At 42.2% G+C, this 24,592-nt stretch overlaps 1 protein-coding gene across 15 annotated transcripts in view; it reads right to left on the reverse strand.

The window, feature by feature from the left end:
• foxp1b (forkhead box P1b) overlaps nt 1-24,592 on the reverse strand; it is a 170,880-nt gene that overhangs the window by 47,794 nt on the left and 98,494 nt on the right. For all 15 annotated transcript variants that reach the window (XM_058630825.1, XM_058630827.1, XM_058630832.1 and 12 more), the window contains one exon: nt 7,829-7,969. In XM_058630825.1, coding sequence (XP_058486808.1) covers nt 7,829-7,969 — 141 coding nt within the window. The remainder of the gene's footprint in view (nt 1-7,828; nt 7,970-24,592) is intronic.

Genomic DNA, 24,592 nt, shown 5'->3' on the forward strand with positions numbered 1-24,592 from the left:
TTTTCTTGCTTAGTCAAAACAAGAACACTTCTTGGTTTGGGCGACATCGATTTCAAGTAGGTGGGGGAATTTCTGCTCAGTCTTGTTTGGTGAATTGATTCATCTATTTATTATCTATGTCAAGATTATATTGATACACATGAACTCGATACACAGTGCTTTGTTTTGCTTTTGTTTCTTTTTTAAAGTGGGGACAATGACCGAGTGAGGGGCGGGGGAGGTAAAAATAACTTGTCAGCTAAATGTGAAACAACATACTGTATAAGCCCATGTTATTATGATTATTTTATACTGTAATTAATCTGCTTTGATATGAGATTACGTAAGATTTATTATGTCTAAGGGTTGCTCTTTTAAAACTTTGTTTTTAAGGCAGACAGTAATTACAACAATAAACTGTTGAGGTAACCTTGTCAAACTGTATTTTTAACACTGACTAACATTTCCTGCGAATTCTGTGTAAAAACAAACAAAGGAGGCAACGAATGGAAACATTTAAGTACAACAGCAAACATTAACTGCACTTATGCTTTGTGTAGTAATATTTCTTGTTCAACACAAATATAAAATACAACTCCAAATCAACGCCTCTTTGTCTCTCAATCTTTCTCATGCTGTCTGTGTGAGACGGTGCTACTTTTTTCCCCTGAAAGTGAAAATCGAATCAAATTGTTACCGGAATGTCAAACGTGTTTGACACCAACCCAAAGAGAAACTGAATAGTGAGTTGATGCTGACTCAACAGCACCTTGCATATCTGTGAGCGCTTATTAAAGTGACTCTGAGTGCATCCATCCTTCCTTACATCCCTCTGCAAAATGGCGTGTAAGTCACTCAAACAACATGCACTTGAAGACGTAGTGCCAGAGGATGACACTAAGATGCAACACATTTTAAAGAGACGCGCAAAGCGTGTGTGTCAGTCTGTGTGGATGAGTGAGTAGGGCAGAGGGTTTACTGCTTGAAGGGAAACATCAGGCCTCAAATAAATACAGGATCCTAAAAATGGAAGCGTGGCTCCCAGTGCTGTGACTGGAGTCAGTTCGACAGTCATCGTCTTGGCTGGGAGAGGACTCCCAACACCCCTAGACCCCCCCCCGCCCCCAACCATCGGCCTCAAGTCCCCACTTGGCTGCGTGGCAGTGGGATGGATGACTTCATCCTGACAGGATTATCCCAAGCCTGGTTCTAATTGATATTGTTCACATAATACATTTTTACAATATGACAAGGAAAACAAACAGCGAAAGCGACGGCCTGACCCTGCGGTTCCCTCGGCCTTATAGTGTTGTGTTGATCATTCCTGACAGATCACATCACCTCAGAGCTGTAGCATGCTGCAAAATGAGACGTCATGACAGCATCACCTTGAGACTTTTTACAAACACGGAGAGACAAACTCCTCCTGAGCATCACGCACACATCTAAACTACGCAAAACTGAAGCTGTGGTCCTCGGCCCTAAACACCACAGGGAAGCACTTAGTCACCCTGGATGGCATTACCACAGCCTCCAGTACTACTGTAAGGAACCCTAGTTATTTTTGACCCAGATTTGTCATTTGACTCATACATACAACACGACTGTAAGTCTGAAAATACATAGAAGCCTTTCAGGATAAAACAAATAAATTGTGTGATATTGTGGCTGTGTTATCAACTTTTACCAAGGCTAATCAATACCATACTCCGGTCCACATGCTAAATCTGGAACTAAAATTAGAAGCTGATAGCTAAGCTTGGCTCTAAGACCCCAGGAAACACCGCCCTGACAGCTGGCTGATAGCGGAGAACAACGGCCAACTGCAATGCTGCCTCAGATGGGCATGTGTCAAGGAAAAAAGTTGCACACACGCAGACACTATATCAACTACAGCTGACCCGCAACCATCATGGACCTTTCCTTACCAGCAGGCGGTCGTGGTCTAATTAATTCACCTTCCTTTTAATGACCTCAAGATGACTTCAATCAAGCTCAAGGATTTTCCACTGTATTTTTCTTTCTCACAACAACCATTGATCCACATGTGGAGAATAAAGCGGTAGAAGATGGATGGATGGACAACAACCATTGACTCCAAAGAATGAACACATGAATTATCTTTGTCGGACGATCCCTGCACCAAATAGAAGACCTATTTGATGGTGGCACATACAAACAACAGTTGGTTGCATAACTAAGACTAAAAAGGGCCAAAAAGCCAGTACAGCTTTTGCTCAAGTGTAAGACAATCCACCTACAAGCACATCTGAAGCTCATTTACATGCTCTACATTTACTACTTTTCTGATGTCTGTCAACCATATGATGACATCAATAAGGTAACATGGTCTCCTCTGTAGGCTCAAAACCATAACCACACATAGTGAGTAGGCTATCTATAGACTTTCTAAAAGATTAAGACAAACAGAACAAAAAAAAGCTAAAATCCTACATAAATAGTTTAAAAATACCAGAAAGTACACAACCATAATTAATGATTATAAATTGGATTAATTAATAAAAGGCCAAAATTATCTGATAAGTTAGAATTTGTTTAATGCAGATACAATCGATTAATGCAGATACAAACGTTCACATTATCAGCCACATTGTTCAATTCTAATTTAGTTAAGATGAGATTTGACAGTTCACTATCCTGAATACAAGTGTCTTGAATCTGATTTTCATGTGAAAGAACAGTCCTCTGAAATGGTTGCAAACTGAACCCCATCTGAATGGAAGTCTATGGTAAAATTAGCCCTCTGACACTTAATTTATTATTATTATTATTATTATTATTATTATTATTATTATTATTATTATTATTGTTATTAAGTCGATAAATACTTTCCTTAGGAGTTAATGGTCTCAGTTGCTAGTTTCTGGTCTTCTTCAATAGAACGTGATGTCAGTTTTGTATATTATGTTCCATTTTCGAGGAAAATAGACAATAAAATATGGCACATATGAGTGGATACCAGTGTGATTGACATTGGATGGTCAAATTGTGAATCGCATGGCTTCACGATGGGAATCAACTTTGCAACCGTTAGACTACGTTCATTTTTATATTAAGTCTGTGCGCTCAGTTCAAAAAGCCATGTGGATTCCAATATGACCATCCTCACTTATGCTGCATGGCCATGTATTGGATCTAGGACCACATACTGAGGTGACACAAGTCTGATTTGAACATCTGAACTAATAATTACATCTGTGTCTACACCGCCCTGGAAATAAATTGATACGAGTCATATCGATGGAAAAAAAAAATTGGATACGAGTCACTTCAGCCTATTAATGTGAATGTAGTCATTAAAAGACAATTGCATGGTGAGTTGGAGAGTGACAACAAGCCTCCAATCTACATGTTTCTAATTAGAGGCTGAAACAACTGTAGCCAGTAATTACATCTCACTCAAAAACGGTTTGAATGCAGGTACAATCTATGAACACTTGGAATAGTGATAGTGACTGTCTACTGTCCTGTGTGAAACTACCTGCAGACGTGAATGCTGACTGGTTCATCTTGGCAAGCTTAAAGCAGTTGTTAATTGAATCAATTCAAAATTGAGAAAGCTTTGATTTGAGTGATCAAAGAGTGTGCCGCCATTCCCTCTGTCCTGAATCCCAATATCTTCAGCTCTTAATGCCTGTTTCACTTCATCTTCAGTATTTCCTAACATTATTCAGTGTTTTAATAAACACCCCTCTTCTCTTGGCCACGTTTCCCGACGTTTAAAGAGAATCTTTTTGGCATCTAACCCAGAACATTAATCCAGTCTTGTGCTCACTGACACCTCGCCAGTGGGCTACCACTGCTGTGCCACGCTGAGCCACTGGCTGACTGGGCTGTGGGAAATTCACCTCGAAATGCTGCCTCGGATCGCCCTGCAGCACTGGCTGAGCTCCAGCTGACAGGCTTCGGCCTAGCGCTCTAATGACTTACAGATTGGAGCGCTGTGGTATACATGTGTCAGGACAATGCCATGGGCCTACTGCAAAAACAGTAGGAGAGGGAGAGAAAGAGAGCCGACGGCTTCTCCCCGTCCTGTCAGACATAGGCTTGGCCCCTGGATTGTGTCACATCACGCTTCCCCCCAACAGACCACAAATGAAGGATGTGAAGAGCAAACGTAGGGAGGAGGGGCGTCGGAGGGGCGCTCTACAACTTAAAAGGCCTTCATCCTGTAAACTGAAAAGACATTATCTTTTGACCTGGAGGTGCCCTCTGTGAGGTTGTATACTATGGTGTGAAAAAAGAGAGAGAGAAACAAAGAGAAAGCAGAAAAATGGAAAGCAGAAGAAAGATGTGAGGACTGTGGCTTCAGCTATCGTAATAAAAAAGATAAGAAGAATGTCTGCTGCCATGGTTTTAAAGCACTATCATGCGGTTCTCTGTGTAGTAAGAATAACATATAATGTACCTTTGACATCATGAATATATTCAATGTAACACTGTCCAGATAGCAGTTAATAGCATATATCATTTAAACAACAGAGGCCCATCACATAATCAAAATAAGTACAAGAAACAATGAAACCCAATGTTCTAAAGATTCCGTACAAAGGTTCTATGGTTGTATGAGGTGTTGATACATTTTCAACACTTACCTTATCACATGGCCAAGCCACTGAACTATCCCTTTAAAATGAAACACAGCTCTAGCAGATCAAATATATCAAACATAGCATTTATTTAACCTATCCCACAGTTTGGCGGACTACTTTAAACAGCAGGTGTTGGGCCCACCCTTACTTTTTTACATTATTCACCTGCTTATCCTCAGACTGGCCATTCATGCGTTCAGTCAGCACAGACAGAAATGTCATTCATGCTGTCTCCAACCAGTGAAGTAACACTGAACCACTGAAGGCTAATTTCAGCCATTATTCTGTATGGGAAATTAGCATTATCTTAGCATTACACTGATTGAACAGACACCATGTTGACACAACATCTTCAGCCCAGCTGAATGCCACATACTCCACAATAGGAGGCGGATGCATGTGTAGTTAAGCAGCCAGGCTCGCGAGCACCAACACAAGTGAGCTTCAGTCCCCCTGCTTCTCCTCCCGCCTTGGAGCTGGTGGACTATCAGCAAGGGTCCGACAGTGTTGTTCCTAATTACCTATTTCTCCAATCCTGATCCTGCGGCTGGCATAATTAGTTACCTGGGGCTTCAATCCAATTTGAAGTGATGACAAGAAAGTGATCCATGAAAAAGTAATAAGTTAAATCCAATTTCAGCCCGCCTCTAATTAAATGCACATGGAACTAATGAGTCAAACCCTACCATTTCACTGATAATGGTAATTAGCGGGGTGGGAGTTGCTGGCTCTTGTCGTCGTGCCACTGTAGGTGTGAAGTGCGAAAGGTAAAAGTGGCCTGGATTTGTTTAATTACACGTGTCATTCTGTCAATGTAATTTACAGGCTTTTTGACCAGTCAAATATGTTTAGGTGCTTTCCAGCCAGCACAGCATCTGTTTGTATGTCACCTGATTAAAGCACCTCCAGGCTGCTGAGAATGCAGCGGAGGCATCTTCACCCAGAGGCAGGGGTGGGCGGTGCACGGGTGGTGGTGGTGGTGGTGGGGCGGACGGGGGGGGATTGCTGTTGCACATATAAAACCAAGAGCCATTTAATGCTGATCAAGGATTCTGAGGCTTGTTTGACTCATATTTTTTCCCTCTTTGCTACTCTGTGCGAGTCATATTTTCAGATGCTCTGTGTACACTGCGCTTCATTATTTTTGATTTGAATGAGAATGAATTGGAAAGTGAGTCATATCTCCAAATGAGTAAAAGTCTCTCGACACGGCTCCACATGCCTAATGGTGAGATGAATGGAGACTCGTCTGCAGATCAGGTGTTTTTATGAGTGTCGGCTTACTACACAGCCTCATAATTGTTGGATCATGTCTTTTGATGACCCAGTCCAGCTCAACAGAGAATCATTATCCGGGCTGTGTGATGGAGATAGTGAACGTAGTGTAGTGCGTGTGGAGGGGCTCCTCTAAGATATGTTCTTGAAAGAGGAAGTGAGATGAGACTCAGACCGTTACTCTCTGGTGTTTCACAAAATCTGTTTGTGTGTGTGTGTGTAAGAGAGAGAGAGAGAGAGAGAGCGAGAGAGAGAGAAAAGAGAAGTGTGGGAGAAAAAAAAAAGCCTCACTAGTCGAAAAACCATGAGAGGTCGGGAGAAAAAAAAAGCAATACATGTGATACATCCTCACACAGAACAGCACACTGATGTTTATGTATGAACACTTGGCATCAAACTCTGTGTGTGCGTGGCCGTGGTCTGTTTAATTAGCAGAATATGTAATTTAGAGATAAACAAACACTAGCCTGGACCTGTGGCTTTTCCAGAGCGGCCGCTTCCACCCCGGAAAATGTAACATACAACATTAGAGAGCGAGCAATTTATGGTGTTAGTTAGATACTATAGTGAGCCTGTGCTCTCTCCACAAGAACAGGGCAGGAGAGGGGAGGGGAGGGGATGTGGGGGAAAGGGCCCGACTCTCTTTTCAATAGCTGAGCGACAGCTTGGCCAAGCACTCTGTATACATTAATAAATTAGAATTTTAATTTCGTCTTTGTCTGCAAGAGATGGTCTCGTACTTCACTATGTACCAACAACTGGCTGTACGCTGGAATCTGTTGCTGGGGTCCCCTCTGTTGACCTCTGCAGCACAATTCCCTGGCAGGCTGAGGAAACTGTTTAGTTTGATCCTTTCAACTTATTTGAATCCTGACAAATATGCACACAACTGAAAGGTCATCACAGTCACATTTCATCCTCTGGAGCTATTCTGAAGACATTTGCACAACAAAGAGGCTTTTCCACAACCTGACATTAGACCTGGTTGCTACAACAGCTCATTAAAAAGGGCCCCTGATGGGATGCTAAGAGTATTAAGCATTATATATAAATATACACACACGCACATTGAGATCAGGGTCTTCGTATTAATTATCAAATATGCCCCGGAGTTATTTGCAATTTCACGGCACAAACAACCTTTTGCAAAGAAAAGTGGGCCTGAAAATAACAAATATTACATCAGACTAGGAGCAATATTGTTTCTTGTTTTTTTTTCCTGTGTGACAGAAATGCAGTGCAAACGACTGTCCCTAAAGACTCTTTAGCTCTCCACACCTTCACCCTGTCCTACCTTTCCCCAGCCTTCACACACCTCTAGTAGGCTTCTTCATAGCACCTCCTGCTGCTGCTGGTAGGGACCTGCCTCGTGTTTTCTTGATTTCTGCTGTGTACTGTGTGTGTGTGTGTGTGTGATGAAAGGCAAACAGGGAAAGCATGGAGCTTCCTGTACTCGGACAAACTCACTTCTCTGTGGGAGGAATGCGGTTATCTCACTTCTCTCTTTTCTCCACCCTCGTTTCTCCTGCTTTTAAACCTCCTGAACTGAGCTTAGTTGTCGACAACAAGTCCACCTGAAACCTAGATCAACCACAAACCCTAATGCGTGTGCACCAGAACTATCATAACAACAGTTTGGCCCATTATTTCACAACCGCACCCATTTCTACATATAACTGTTGCTAATGTTCTGTGTAGTGATGCTTGTGCCTGGTGCATGTGTGTGTGTGCGTATGCTGCTAAATCACACATAATGCACAAGCAGAAATAACTGCAAATGTTGCACTGCTCATTTTAATTTCCTGTTTGTGATTTGTGTGCTTTTCTCGCACATGTGCTCCAGAGAGAGTGAGAGAGTTGCAAAAGATTGCATCTTTTTTTATTTAAGCGACCATAAAGTCATCTGATTATCTTGCCCAAATAAACAAGGTTTCTGATCCTGATAAACATATTTACAGTACCTGTAGACTCTGCTGCTTGTCATTGACTTTGGGAGATTTGCTGCCAGTGTTTTGTTGAGACTGGACTTGATGTGAGTGAGGCTGCTGCTGCTGCTGCTGCTGCTGCTGATGGAGGAATATCTGCCGAGCCACTTGGAGAGCCTGATAGAGAAACACAAATATATTTTATTAAACAAGAAAAAAAAAAAAAAAAGTCCCTTGAGAACACACTTGATGAAATTTATCAGAGCTAACGTCTCCGGTTACATCAATATTGCCTCGGCCTTTTGACAGATAACAAACATCACAGACAATCTATTCATACGCTCCCAATCAGAATCATAAAGCTGAGGCTGGTGTTAACATCTTCTCCACAAACAGACAAGGAACAATGATCACATGTCAAAACAATTTCACACAAAGAGAGAAGACATATTTATCTGTTGATAAGATGCACTAACAGCAAGCACCAATTGTCAAAGAGACTAATCAGTACTTTTGATCCTCCTTTAGCTCAGACAAACTCCCCAGCAGAAAGCAAACAAAAGGCTTGACGGTTGCTTCAAATATCTGTGAAAGGACACGGCCTTCTCAGTGGAAAACAAAATACAGTGCAGTCACATGTTTATTACTCCAGCTACTCCCTTTTCCCTTACGATAAATAATCAAACATGCCATCCAGAGCAAACAAAGCTGGAGAGAGCTGGGGGGAAAAAAACACAGAGGTCTTGAAAACGGTCAGCGATACCAAGAAAAGCAAGCGTTGTGTTCCCACAGTGAGCTGGCCAGCCTCACACCTCCACCAGTAAACCATCTGGGTAAATAACTGGCCTCATTCTTTCCATGTTCCTCAGACGACTGCTCCCACAATTAAACAAACAGACAGGGGGGCATATCCCAGCTCATCTCACATACAGACAATATATAAAGGTTCTCCAGTCAATTAATCTACAAGTTCAGAAAAGAGAAAGGAAAAGAAAAAACAGACACAGTAACGTGTGAGCGAAACCTGTGTAAGTAAAATACCTACACAGGCTCTGTGGATGGATGAAGGAACAAACAAGACTCTGAGGATCTGTCTTAGCACCACTAAAGTCAGTCAGTTGTTTAACACAGGGAGGGAAGAGAGCGTTGGGGGGTTGAACAGCTGTATGATGGTCTGTGTGTGGGTGTACGCACCGACCCTCCCAAACACGCGGCTGTCCGATGACATCATGAAGCATAAATATGATCACAAGCTACAAAGAGGCCACACTCCTGGCATTTCACCATGCTCAACTTTGAAGCACATAAATTTTCCTCCTCTCTGTCTGCCCATGATCTCGTGTGCAAAGATAGACGATGCTGGAGCAACATATCTCATTCTGCATGCCTAATTGTCCTCTGCTTTGAAATTTGTGAAGGGGAACCCCCCCTCCCTTTCTGCGAGCAAGTACGCTCATAAAGAAAGTGTATAAATCGAAACAAAGAACAAAGGCAGCAAGATTCTCTCCCACATGTGCGAGGCAATATTCACTCGACTCATTTTACATAATCTGGACAAAAATAAAAACATGAAATGACCAGAAGTGACACCAGGGGAGGAGGGAATTCATCGCATGATGAAGCCTGAATATTGACAAGTTGGTATGTTTTTTTAATTTCCACTGATATGTAAAAAAAAAAAAAAAAAGTGGGGCCAAAATGATTTTCAAAAACACTAATAACATTCATATAACTGGGACATGGGAGTGTGATCATTTCACAGCTCTGGTGGCCTAACAATAACCAAACAACGGCATTTTTTTTCCCCAAGTGTTACAACGACAGCATTGTGAAGTTCGACATTAGCTTGAGGTGACTAAAGAAGCCTCTCAACTCTGACACAGTATAACAGCTAATGAGGACAATGGAAAGAGGAAAAGAAAACAGCTGTGACAAATAATTTACAACGCCCCTGGCATAGTATTACGGGCACATTGAAGAGTACACAAAGTTGGGTGTTTTCTTTTCCCTGTAACTGATGACACATGCGGTGAAATGTGTGTGTGTGTGTGTGTGTGGTGTGTCTGGGTTTACGATCGAGGGTGTTGGAACAAAGATAGTTGAGTCAACAGGATATGATAGGAAGTTCAGACAGAGATGGATGAAAAGATACATTGCTGGGAAGCCTAACCCCGCTGGTATCTTAAAATTACAGAATAAAAGGTGGGCTGCATAACACCAAATAATGAGTTAAAACAATGGGAACAAGTGCATTCGTGTTTCAATATTTAATTTTCAATATGTTGGTTTTGATATGAAAATAAAGACGCACTCAGCATCTGAGCTTGACCACTACATCTAGACGAACTTTCATATGGCATGGAACAATAAAAAACTTTTATCACCCTGGTGAAAAAATATGTATTATTGCGATAACTGTGTGTGAAAATATGTTTTAAACTCTCAAACATACACATTAATCTTAAATACAGGGATCTTAAAGCTGCAGTAGGCAAGATCCCTACGAAAATGCTTGGTTATTGAGTTTCTCCAGATAATCGACATACTCATGTTTCGTGGTCAGAGCTGTCTGTTCTGAGCTCCTCTCATTCAATGAACATGGACAGACGCACTCGCCTCATACCCGACAGATGACCTGAGGCAATTAATTGTATTTACTGTCCACCTCTCTTTCAGAATAAGCCGTTTTTGTTTTGGGTTGCTTTCCTCTGTAGGAAGTTATTGCTGGAGTAGCAATCTTTCTACTTAATTGGTAGTAGAATAGCCCACAGAAGTGCCCTCTCTCTCTCTCTCTCTCTCTCTCTCTGAACCACCCTGTTATAGCTCAGAATCGTCCCATGACAGGACAGAATTAGCACAGTTTTTAAAAGAGCCCAGGGGAGCTACAAAAGTGCCGCTCTCTCTCACTCTGTGATCACTCTATTTACATTATGCCGAAACCTTTTTTTGGAATTGTTGAATATGATGCAAAAAAAACATTTAAAATCCAACTGTACTTTTAAATGAGACAATGAGGTTCTGGAATGACTAAAACAGATACAGGCCCCCGTGTGGCCCTTCAAAATAGATCACTAGAACTGTGTGTTGGCAAGCTGAACAGCATTTTCAAGTCACTCATGGGAAATATTAATACAATTTTATCCATTCATGGTTATCTCTATAATGGAAACATATCCTATCAGCTTACTTCGAATGCTTTTTATCGCTCATATTGTCGTAACCATGTATCATCCCATCTCTAGTGTCGTACATTATTTATTATAATATAATATTTACATGACAAAACAAACTCGGGTACGTGTATGAAAGTCAAAGACATGAGATGAGCGCAAATGCAGTTTGTTGGTGTGAAATGTAACAAGGCTAAAATTTGAGTGGGCTGAAAACCTGTGTAGTGAAGTCTACTCCACGCTCAGGAATGTTCCCGTCATGTTTGTGTTTTGAAAGGCCACTGGAGCTGGCATGCCTTTGAGAGGCCTAATGCTGGGCTAAAATAACCTATTGTGAACTGTCACTGCGGTGTTTACACAGCATCCACTCCTCTGTTTCAGCGTTCCCCTCCTCCTCGTTGTCCTCCACCTCCTTCTCTGGAATTTATCTTCTTTTGATCTCCTATTCAAAGGAGTGGACGCTTGATAGACATGCAAGTGAAAGAACTGCCCCAGTCTAAATGTGATAAACTGGAAACTGATGACAGGTGTTGGGCTTTCAGCGCGCAAAGGAGCATAATGGTCCAAATCAAATGACAGATTAGCCTAAAGTGTGTTACAGTAATACACCGGGCGGCCCAGAGAACAATGCTGCACTCATGAGGAATAGTAAAGTAGACAGAGTCATGCTTTTGTACTTGTATTTCTTTTTGTTGTAGTTTGACTAAAGGTTTGTTTTCACCAAGTGGAACAGTTCGGTTTGGTACAGTATTTTTATATATTTCCACTCTTTGGTACCTTTCCCTTGGGGTCCCAGAATAAAATGGTACGGTCTGATCAGAATTGAGCTAGACCGGCTCCACCCACAAGCTATTCTCATACAGAGCTTGACATCTTGTTGAGACAAACGGCCACAAACCGAGCAGGAAAAAAAAAGTTGCTGGTTGCCCTCCATTGTCTGTCGTCCATCGTTGTTGCACCGGTACCCCATCTTCCAAGTAAAGATACTGTTCTCAGTCAAAACGCAAGCTTGACCCAGGGCTTTACCATTCCAAACTGTACCATATTGTACCAAACTGAACCTTACCATGATGTAAGCACAGCACAAGTTCACGTTGAATGCACCCTATCTGTCCTGAATGCGTCTTCAGATTGGGAACACAGGTGACCACATTTTTTTCATGTGTAAATGCAATCTGACCTCAGGACGTATCAAAGACCAAATACAGAGCAAATAGTATTTTTTTTGCATTTTTCCGTGTCCATACCGTAATTTATCTGCAGCCAGAGCAACATTATTAACAGCATTTACACACTCGCCACATTCCTTTATTACTATTGGGTAAAATCTTATTTCATCGGGAAAGAACGCAGCAGAATGTGTCTCAAAAGCACACAGCGACACAAAAACATTGACAAAAGACACATGTGTACATATGTCAGACTCATCAAAACATAATTTAGTCCTCGCAAACAGACGGGTATGTGAGATCAGATCACACGTGGTCAAAGGACATGCATCAAGGATGCCTGTTAATACCAGTTGGGAATAGTTAACTTAACGTTGCCTATGATAATATTATTATATAGGGTCTTGAATATAGGGAGTTGAAACACATTGAATTTGTACAGTTCACACAATCTTCTGAGTAAACACACAAGACTACAGAGAACAACTGTCAAAATCACAAACTGAGGAAGCAAACCTGTTACTGGAGTAAGAACACGACTTCAGAGATGGATACAGACACCCACACAGTGTGCATACACCCTTTGACTGCGTGTGTAAGCGTGCTCACAATAATGGGTGTGAACCCTCCAGGTGCTTTTGATTAGAAAACATCCTCTGGCGCATGACAAGGTTTTTATCAGCAACAAAGACGTTGCAATGCAGTATCCTTGTCATTTGCTATCCTCTTTTATTTCCCTGTTTTAAATGTGTTCAAAGTTCACAACCTCTTCCCCATGTTAAAGCAACTTCCTCAATAAACAACAGCCGTTTTATCTGCATCTACTTTCACACCATATTAGTGGGGAGAGGCAGGAGCGTCTCTTATGTCCCAGGGCTATCACACTGTGATAAGGGAACTGCTAAGTACTGGATGTCTTTATGTGCAGTCTGCACATGTGGATTATTTACAGGCTTTGGGGTTTCCTGCTGCTAAAGCCAGCTCTGGGTGTCTCGCAAATCCCAACTCAGAGCATCGCCACACAGCCACGTCTGCTCTGCGCTTCACCTTTTTACTGCACTTTTTTTTCACACACAACATTTTCCAGATATGTCTCTCCCTGTTGTCTCTTTACACAATTTTACTGAACCACAGTAACAATCAAGCACAGTATAGTAACAGCACTAATCCAGGTAGCATCTGAATCACTGCATTTGCTTCAAATGAGACAGAAACACGCTTCTCACTTCACATTGATAAAAAGGTTCAGAGAAAATAGACGATGTGATGAGGAAAACATTCAGGGGGGAATCACTCTCTTCGGGAGTGTCAGACAGTGGGAAACGATGGGGCCAGCGATGTTTGTTCAGGCTCATCAACAAAGAGACCTGCTCCTCTTGCTACAGCTGGGGAAGACCTTGAACGTGAAATGGTTTCAAGCAGATTGCTCCTAATTGCAAGAAGATGTGCAAGCAGGTGTAACTGGATCCCTGCGGCCACTTGGAGAAAAGGAGAATGAATGAGACCTGCATCTGTTTGTGTGTTTCCACTCGTGTGTGTGAAGACGAGTGTGCTTCAAGTGTATTTACTCAACAGCCACGTTTCACCAGGCTTTATTAGGCAGGAGAGTGTAGCTCAGAGATAGCCGGCAACAACACGACTAATAGGTTAGCTCTTAATGTAGTCTGGCTTAGTTGACACTAGCCCCTCTGGCCTCACTCAGCAGCCTCTGTGGGGCTTTAGCACCGGCAGCCTAAATGTCAAGGTTATTTGCTTGACTTTCTGACTGATCGCAGGACATGTATCACTTCTGCTGCTTCCACCTCAAAGATGAGGCCCTTTGCTTCTCATCTGAAGGCCCAAGTCATTCTTTCCGTGCCCACTTGTCCGGATAGGTGATAGAGATGTCGTGACTGCACATGCTCCCTGTAGCACAACACATTCTAGTCTAGTTGCAAAAGAGACAATCAAGAAGACGGTAACCATGGGTGCTTGCTTGTGGTTATGTGTACCGACACCAGCACAACCTCACTGCTTTAACAATACAAGGACATACAATGGGAGGGAACTCCTGGTGAAACTGCGTTCAACTGAGTGGAACTATAGACTGATGCAGAACCTTGTTTATGCACATATGGAAATATGTAGCGGCTTTCTATAGACACGGGAGAGAATGACCTAACACAGCCAAGAGGTTTGATAGAGATTTATTGAGTATGCAAATACTGTACATAGTTATAATATTCACTGTACAGTGTCATTTTAATTGAAATGCAATTCATTTTATTTTTTTGTTTTTTTTTTACATATCAGCGGATAACCTGTGAGGATCATGTCTATTCATATCAATTGCATTTTTTCCCCCTTCCTCTTTTCCTCAGTAATGCAGACATTTATCTGCAATGCAAAGCAGCAAAAGTCTGGCTTCCCAGTAAGTATATAATTAATGCCATTTCCAAAAGCCACTCCACATGGAAAACAGGCCTTGATGCTCAAACCTTGCGCATTACAGGGCCCTCGCAACAACACTCTCCAATCTGTGTTTAGATTTCCAAACTAATTCATGTAGAATACATAAATAAATCAATGCTTTATACCCACTTCAAACCATTAGATTCCCTTCCTTCACTGCACTTTTCAACTAATCTATTAATATTTATGACAACACTAAACATTTCAAATGTCCACATTTAAACAATAAGGCAGTGTCTGCACTTACATAAGACAAAAACCTGACTTCAATAAAAAAAAAATGTTTTTTTCCCGTCCAACAACTTCTCCCTGTAACTGCTCCACTTTCCTCATTCTCTCCCCATAACAGGTAATGCTTTGCGCTGATAAATGTTTTTTTGGAGGAAAAAAATGACGGCAAGAAAAACAAGACGAAAGCAAAGTTATTAACTGTGAGTGGAGATAGAGAAGAGGGGCTGTGAAGCAGGACTGATGATGGAGGGAGTGGAGTGAAAAGAGGGAGAGGAGGGAGGGGGTAGACAGATGGAGGAAGACAATAAGAGTGTGAAACAGAACAGAGAGGTAAAAGGGAGATAGGAAGAGAAGAGAAAGAGGGAAAAAAAAGAATACAGAAGACGGGAGGCATGGGTGGCTGGAGATGCAGTAGGGAGGGTAAACACTGCCCCAACTACGCGATTGGGGCACTCCGAGCCTGGTACGAAGGGGTCACGCACCCCAACTCCCCCCCCCAAGCCCAGCGAGGTCAGCTCAGCTATGCCGGCCTGACAGCTTCCGTTTGCTGTGTGCTCGACGTTTGTTTGGATTCCCCTAGCCTTGCTTAGCCAGCAGCTTAAAAACAGATGGCTACAGAAGGTCCCTCTTCAGAGCGGCCTGGATCAGAAAATCACACCAAGGAAAAGTACACAAGCTGGAGACAAAACACACAGCCGCACAGCGAGCACACACATGCAAATGACATGGATTGTCAGAGTTGCGCATGCTGCAAATGGGAGGATGGCAAATAAGGTTTTGCTTGCGACAAACACTTATTTCATTACTGGGGGTAAAAAAAAAAAACGCATGCAAAGGCACAACGAAGAGGCCCACGCAACATCATGCAAGTGGATACAGACACACACACGCACAGTGTCATCTTATTACACCAAACAACTTCCTGGGATGATTCAATAACTGAGTAGATCTCAGTGAAAGCATTTCCATACCCTGCCATTATTAAACGAATACTGTGTTTATTACAGCTTTAGTGTGGTGTAAACTCATAAACACCCTCCCAGAGTACAAGAGGAGCTGTCAACTAAATATTGTTTCTCTCATGAGTCGCTCTTCCACCTCAATTACGCCTTTCAACTTCACAGGCTCAGTATGATAAAGTGGCAGTAAAAATCATTCACATTAATACACCATTGTGCATCTGCTGCTAAAGGTAATTAAAGAAGTAAATGACTCATAAGAATAGACATATTAGCCGCAAAATGAAAGGCAACTGGGCTGCCTCATGAAAATATGTACCATTAAGATACTGCATTTTCATATTGGGGTAATCAGCTCCACTAGCCTGATGCTGATTTAATCCACTCCAGTGGAAAGCCTATCAGCGCACAGCCGCGTGTCACTGTCTCTTATGTCTGCCCGCCAAGAGCCAGGCATTCTACTTCGACATTGCCTGTGAATGACTCCACTAAAGGAGGGAGGTCACACACAGGCAAATCAGTCGGAGGAGCAGTCATAAGGTGTCATTTAGAGGCAGATGGAGAAAAAGAGTAAAAAAAGGAAAAAAATAACTATGAGGTTGCGAGGGGGATATAAAGAGCTTAAAGGAGTAATAAAAAAATAAGACGGCAAAAGCACAAACGATCTGGGAACAATGCAGCAGAAAGATCTCAGTAGCCCCTCTCTCCCTGACCTTAGCTTTTTCTTCTGAACATATGATGCCTTGGGATGCCCACTGCTGAATACGCCTGTAATATCCGTCAAGTTGATAAAGTGGGAAGAAAAGAGCAGAGGAATGTGCTGTGTATACTTAGGTGGACTGTTAGAAAACACACACTTCCTCCCGATTGCACCTTTGGTAGAAGTGTTGCATCACTTTTGTAGCAAGGAGTGTTGTGCTTGGGAAAATCGGGCGCTTCCAAAACCCAGCGTGAGACCTAGAATACTGTGAAAAGATTTTATCATGCTCGAATGATATTGTTTAGAATGGGAAGATCAATCTGCGCTGGTCTCATAGACAGAGGACTCAACATTATTGATACACTCAAGACATATAATACAGAGTAGGACCTGTAAAACCTCCTAAATCTTACAATTTAGTTCTGGTGAATATAGATGAATGTGGTCTGAACACAGCTATAGGACAAGGCTTGTGGAGGGAAACAGTGATCAGACAGTTCCAGTGTTTGGCGCCTGAACCCCACTGTATGTCCTTTGTTGTGCAGTGACCCCTCTCTGGACTCTGCACCACGGGGCATGTTGATTAACTCTGTGTAGATGCAAAAGTAACTCATCTCGATGAGTAACCCTTCTGATCAGTGAAGCAGACAATTGAGCATGACACTGCCCAAAGCTTGTCTTTTTCTTGCTTGATTCCAAGATTTGGAATGACATCTGCCCAGACAACAGATTGATATCTGCTCCTGCTGATTCCACTAAGAAACCACTCAAAAAACATCAGTTATAGTCCCTAAATAGTTATGCTGTATGTATCTGCTAACAGCCATAACAGCTTTCTGGACATTTTCTACAGTATGTCTTCTGGCTGTGATGTCTGCTGCCTTGAACTGTCCTGACCGAAGACCTAACACATCAGGAGCTGCTGAGGGAGAATTCCCTGCATGTGCGTGTGTTTGTGGAGAGCGAGAGTTCCTCCCTTGGAGAGGATTTTCTATAAATCACAGACGAGCCCAATTGGCTATGGATTGAGTTGCAGCGGGGAGAGACAGCTCCCTGGGAATAGCAGTGTCTCTGTTGAAGTCATTCCAAGATGGGTAATATGATCTGATGCCGCCAGGAATAAAGGAAGGGAAGAGGAAGGCAAAAAAAAATCTGATTGCTGTGGCCATAAAGAGGAATAATCTCCACCAGGGTCCAGACAGATCACACGTCAAACTGGACAGTAATGTATTATGGTCTCAGGCAGATGATGTGACACGTGGTGGGCCTCACTGTTTTGTTGGTTCCAAAACTGTTTCTTCTACTACTGCAGGGATCATTAACTTTCACTGACTTGGTATGAAGATGTGGAAGACAAAGACACAAAAGTTTGGCAGTTCTGCCAAAGAGAATTAGGATCCTCCCCTATCTCAGTTTTACAACAATGACGGCTTTAAAGACAGACAACAGTTAGAGCATTATAAGGCATTGGTACCATGTTTATTTTCTACCTAGATAATAATGCAAATGCACACTTACAGCATGTAATAAGTATAAAATAACTGTTTAAAGAGAGGTGCAAACCAATGTCATATTCTTCTGTGTTTTATGGCAACTACAGCATGTATATTGTTGCATTATTGCGTCCTTATTTCACTTTCCTTTTAACACCATAACGTCTATCTCATCCTGTCTTGTCCCTTCCTTCCGACTATGCCTTTGACTAATGGCTTTTATTGATATCATACAATAAAAACACCTGGCTGAAGATCCCTTCATGACAAATGAAGCTCGAAGAATCCCATGACTGTGAACTGTGTGTTTAAGCAACATGAGCTTAACTTTGTCTGTGAATTCAGACAATTGATCTCCGAATGACTATCAATCCATTATGCAGCACTTATTCTTTGTGGGTTGTGGGGGGGAAGTGGAGAACAATCCCAGCTGACACTGAGTGAGAACCTGGATGGGTCACCAGCCTATCACAAACCCAACATACAGAGACAAACAACCATTCACCCTCATGTTCACACTTTGGGTCGATTTGGAGGCGGGAGGATGTGGAGGAAACCTGAACTCAACACAGAATGGTACTTGATCAGATCAGTGTTCCAACTGAGAACCTTTTTGCTTTGAGTCACCAGAGGTAACCAGTGCTTTCCCAGGCAAAAACCCTCCCAACACCAAACTCCAAGGATATTCAAATTCAAAGATGGCACCAACAGGAGGCCATTTCACATTACACAGCTGCTGAAATGCCAATTTACTTGTTCATATTTACTGTTCATTGTAAGTCACCTGCTGTTGACAAATGTTTAACTTGTGGTAACTTTTGAGATAACTAGCTGATAAATGAACGTGATGAATGAACATGTAAATCACACTTCATCGGGGAAGCCCAGATGTTAAAACATGAGACTATAGCCCACATCTAAGCATGAATCAGGAAATAAAGGTTATGTGCCATTTTCAGGAAGTGCTGATAACACTACCAACAGGATTAAACCCATTTAAAAGACACACAGAGGACTTTGAAATTCCTTTAGCTTCAAGATAAAGCTTGATCGCTGGTTGTTAAAGAACTGCCTATCCACCACCCGAGAAAAATTGTTGGGTGCTCGTATAGGCCAAGACTTGAGATTAGATTGGCACTGGCTGACCACATTCGTAATTTGCAGTTCTCATTTTACAAATCCTTTTTCTCCTCAGTCGTTTTCCTGAGTGTTTATGGACTAACATGGTAAAAAAAGTCCTTTGGGTGTAAGCACTTTTCTAAACTTTAATTAACATGCAGAAAGCACTGTGGTGACAGAATTGACCGCCCTCAATCTGCCTGAGCCACCTTCAGCTTTAGGCGCTGAGACCTGCAGGCTGCAGGCTTCAATGAATGTTGAGGGAGAAGATGATCACAGCTCAAATTAAGTTATGCACGAGGCTTGAAGGGCTTACGCGGAAATATAACACTCGGAGAGACTGAGGAAATAGAAGAGGGAAAAAACTGTGGTTAAATAAACTGATTTCAATGCCATTTAAATTAGCGCAACTGGGTGAGTAATTTGTCCAGATGTTGGATTTTCATTGATGACGGAACATTGCATACACACAATAAATCACACATCCTCGCCCCGGGTTTTGAGACAGAAGACACTCAGTATCACAGTTGTTAGAGTGAAGAGGTGGTGAAAGTAGAATGCAGGTGGTACAAGTAGCCCAAACAACAAGCACTGCAGGAACCAAGGGCATGTGGGCTATAGAGCTGCTGGGGTGGTGGGCAGGGAAATGACAGACTGCTGTTCAACTCCATTAGCTGCTATGTGAGAGGGGTGCATCTAGCAGCACACGACCTGTGAAGAATCTAAGATCTCGCTTTATCTCGGAATGGGGACTGCCGCATTAATTCGAGGAAACTGTAATCTCTCAAGCAAATCTAATTACTCTCATTAAGTGCAAGAAGAAAACTGCCTCTGTAATAAGTATGTATAAAAAGTATTTATTACCAATAATCACCTCTTTAATATGAGCGAGCTTACAACAGCTTTTATTTTTGCTGATTAAGTTTAAAAAACGGGGAAACAAGGAAGGGCACGTGCTCACGGATGCATACACATGGCATTTAGACACACACACACACACACACAGAGAGACACGCACGCCTTCAAACACACACACACGCACGCACAAACACACAGTAATACACAGCTCATGGAGTTTATGAGAGCGGTTGATACAGTGATTAAAGGGGAGGGTATAGAGAGATACAGCGCTTCAGGGCCTTGGAGAGGACATGCCTCACCTAGTCATAAAAACACACCTCTGTCTTTAAGCCTGTGCTACAATCGCTCTCAATAGGTTCACCTGGAGGTGAATTGCTAAAGAATTTACATGCAAAGCAGCACATATCATCACACAGGCCGCGCACTTGTGCATGCAGTTACACTGTAACGTGGCACACACTCACTGACCACTCCATGCAGCATTTGTGACAATTTGTGAGCTGAATGGCCTGACCCGGGGCAGACTCTCATGGAACAATGCTGTGAAACACACACATCTGCTGCTGAGTTTTTTTTAGTTTTTTCACTCTCTCATTTGCATAATTTGTGTATCTACAAGCCCAACTATTCCACCAAACAGCCACCAGTGTGTTAATGTTAAGCATGAATGTTTTTTGAACAGTAAATAAAGCTAAATAACACTGTGGGCATAATGACTCCAATGGAAGGTAAAGTCTTTGCTCTTCTTCCAGGATATGACATCATTCCACACAGTGCAAGCTGCCAACTATAATTGCTTTGCTGGTAAATGGGGGATACACAGATTTCTTCCCTCTGCCTTTCTAATCTTTATTCACATAACCAATTAACATCTAAAAAAAGACGGGCAAAAAAATACAGCAAGAGTGAACAAAAACATCAAAATGGGAGTGATAAAAACAATTTGCCTCCACAAATCAATTAGAATGAAGGGTCAGTGGGTCATTCGTTTGCTGCTTCAGCATAATTACCTGTTTTTCCCACCCCTTGTTCTCATTTACTTCTTTATTCATCTGGGACAGCGACCAAAAGAACACACTTTTTTTTGTCATTGAGTATTTAAATTAAACACTGATTCCTGTGAGAAAACGTCTGTCAAGCTACGTGGCAAAAGCTAATGTGCTCCAAAAACAAACTGCCCTGGAGCAAAAATGAGTAAATTACACTACGTTGCGGCCTACATACATACATAGTGGAAAATGTCTGTCTAATTTGCCCCAGTCGGGATAAGAATAAGTAAATAAATAACAATAGATATATAAATCCCATTGGAAATGATAACAATTTTTGTTTGTGATATGAACTACTGTATCAAAATATGCAGAACAGGCTTCCCCCTCTGCCTCTGCTTAAAGTGAATGACTGGCAAGAGAACAGTGCTGTCTTGCTGTAGCTACAAATCACTGCGAGTGCTGCTTTGACTGTCTATCGAATAGGCCACATCCACTCCTGTCTCTCCTGTCTGCAGTGATTCATAGTCAGAGAAAGGAGGAGGTGAGATGGGGAGGAGGAGAAGGATCATGGCTGACGATAAAGATGCTCTTTCCCTCCTTTGAAGGGAAGCTATAAAGACATTTATAAACTGTGTTGCTCCCATATAAAGAAAAAGAAAAAGGTGTTGGTCTTCTAATAGACAGAAGCGTTTATCATGTTTAACATATAAAAGCCGACCTAGTTAGTGCGCCTGCGGAATATCACATTAACACATTGTAAACATCCACCCATAAAGATAATTATTTTGATTGCAAGACTCTTGTGAGTTTTTTCCTTCCCCTCCTCAACATCTGGTTAAAATATGGGGCAAACAAGTGCTGGCTTCCTGGCTCCCGCTCAGGTGGTTAAAACAGACTTGTGCATATACAGTAATTTCCTTTTTTTCCCCCCTTCCACTACTGTAGATTACTTTTTTCTTTTTTTTTCTTTTTGGGTGTGTTTTTGGTGAGTCAGCAAGAAACGCAGGAGCTGTGGCTCCCCACATCACACCTGCCAGGAAGTGATCCTTTTCTCTCCTGCCACAGAGGCTGCTGGGATATGCCGAGACACGCAGCTGTAGCCTGAGCATACAGTGTGATGTGCCTGCAGACGGGGCATGGGCAGGCACGTGCACAGTGGCAGCTTTTCCACTCACCAGTCTATGGTAATGTTGTCGAATAAGAGAAACAACACAACAGCACTGTTCCTCTGATGAGCAAAGAGGACATGGACGCATGCAGGCCAAGCTGCACTCACTGGACCCTCTGCTGGACACCTTGGTCATTTCTCCAAACTGTCTGATTCACTTCTGGACTGTCTATTTTGAATTTAATTGTTTCAATAATCGTTAACTAGCAGACCATTAAAAAAATTGTGATCTAGTAACACAGTATCTCAGCAATAATATTACTGTTTTGTGAATTGCAATGCTTACACTACTCATTACTGGGTAAAGTAATAATATTACCATAATAAACTACTGGTGTTGCTGCCCAATCACTTGACTAAATACACAAGCTAGACATTTTCTCATAATCAGAATCCATGGCTTGCTTTTTTTTTTTTTTTTAAAGCATGTCCTCATGCACTCAGTTGTGAAAAAGGCCAGACAGAGGACAGTTGATGCCTTAAGTGCGGAGCAGAGCACAAGAGACTGTGATAATTGACCAAGATGCTGCTGCCACCGAGTCCCCTGTCCCCTCACCCCCGAATCCCAGCGGCCCCGTTTTCAATTTAACACAAGTCCTGACCAGATTTCACACATTGAAGGGGTAAGGCACATGTTTGACACTTTTACATCGGACGCACAGCTTTCAGCTGATTAGAAAAAATATACTTCCCCTCCTGCCTCACTCTTTCTCACACTGTATGGCGAGTGGTAATGTGAGAGGGGTGTCCACTTCCTGTCCCCCTCCTCTCCCTCCAAATCAACCACAAATAACTCACAGCTTCCTGCGCCTATCTTGATTTCACTGCAGAAGATAAGGACACCATTTATTGTTTTCATTGAGTTCGAGTGCTAAGACAGAGAGCGCCAAATTACTCTCAGATCGAGATAAATACACCCCAAATCGCTAATTCAATCCGTCTTCCACGCCGGTGCTGTTTTGAAGAGAGTGGGGAATTACAAAAGATCACATTGTGAAACCAGAGTCCGCCGGTGTGATATCTGCTGAAGACCTCATCAAATTGAGAAGAGCAGCAAACTGCAACTTGAGTCTGAACTCCCTCTAGAAAAGCAGAGACCTGCTGTGATATGTCTGTGTATTAAATCTGGAACGTGCATCCTTCATCACAATGACGTAAAATAATAAGGCAAACTAAATATGAATCATAATTTGGGGGGGGTTTTAGCCTTTGTGGCACAGCGTGGAGCTGGAAATCAGCGCATCGATGTTTGTGGAGTGCAGCGCTGCCCCAGGTAGCGGCGAGCAGAGGACTGAGAGTATTTACTGATGTGGTTATCTTGTCCTGTGACAGGCAGGATCACTCAATCAGCCAGCGCGGCCTGAGCTCAGGCAAGCATTACATGCATATCCCTATATACTTCTGGGGAGGAGGCGTCAGCCAAGCCAAATCTGATCAACAAATGCAGTTCCCCTGTGCCACAGCGATCTGAGATGAAGATGATATTATGGGGAAGTGAGCAAAGTGATGGAGACAGCAGAGGGGGAAGCTGAGAGGGGGGGGGGGATGGTGGGGTACGAAAGAAAGAATAAGGAAAGGAGGCAGGGTGAGAACCTTGCTCAGGTTCTTAAAGGCAAAGTGTCCTCTCCACTGGAGAACAAGAAGATAGTGATATATTTTAATAAGAAGTTGCGCTTGCAACACTGCCTTTACTAGATCAAAGAACGCAGCATTTATATGCTGGAGACAGCCTCACATTAATTATGGAAAAAAAAAACTTGAATAAAAAAATAAAAAGTTGTCTGTCCAGCCGAGTTACATACCAATTAAAAACACAATCCTGGCAGAGTCCACCTGACATTTTGCAATGATTCCTTTAAAAATTACTGACATGTACATGTTATTAAAAGGGTAGAGAAATTTGCATTTAGCGATGAGGAAAAATAAATATAGTGTTGAGTGTGCAGATAAGAGCATAGTAATTAGGAACCGACATTGCGCTGGTGGAAAACATTTGATGAATAAACCTGGACTAGTTTGCTGCTTTCCCTTGTTGCCCTACAGATATTTTACATTATTTAATCCAAAATACCATCTTTCTGATTCTAACTTTTCTTTTGCATGTTAATGTTTAATAAGAGCCTTTGGCTATCTGTGGGCACAATTATTAGATATCCGCAGAGAGAAATTGAAAAATTAATCATACTCTCCATTTTGTGTTTCTCTGATCCATTGGAAATGGCTCTAAGAGCCACGGCGTCTCCGCCGTCACAGGCTTCATCTAAACACAATCAGTCGGCTGCCAAAGATGTGTTGCTTGTGCAACGGAGACAGTTGCATCAATGCGGTAATCAACTGATTATTTATATGTTGGCACTTGTCCTGGTACACAACAACACTGATAAGCCTGTTGAAAGTGGTGATGATAATGGAGGTGTTTGTCCCGGGCCTGACATATGGAAAACGAAGTCTCTGTGTGTTTAATTATCCAAAATATCACAGAGTTTA

The sequence above is a fragment of the Solea solea genome, chromosome 6 (genome assembly GCF_958295425.1).
Source record: "Solea solea chromosome 6, fSolSol10.1, whole genome shotgun sequence".
In the NCBI taxonomy this organism is placed as follows: Eukaryota; Metazoa; Chordata; class Actinopteri; order Pleuronectiformes; family Soleidae; genus Solea; species Solea solea.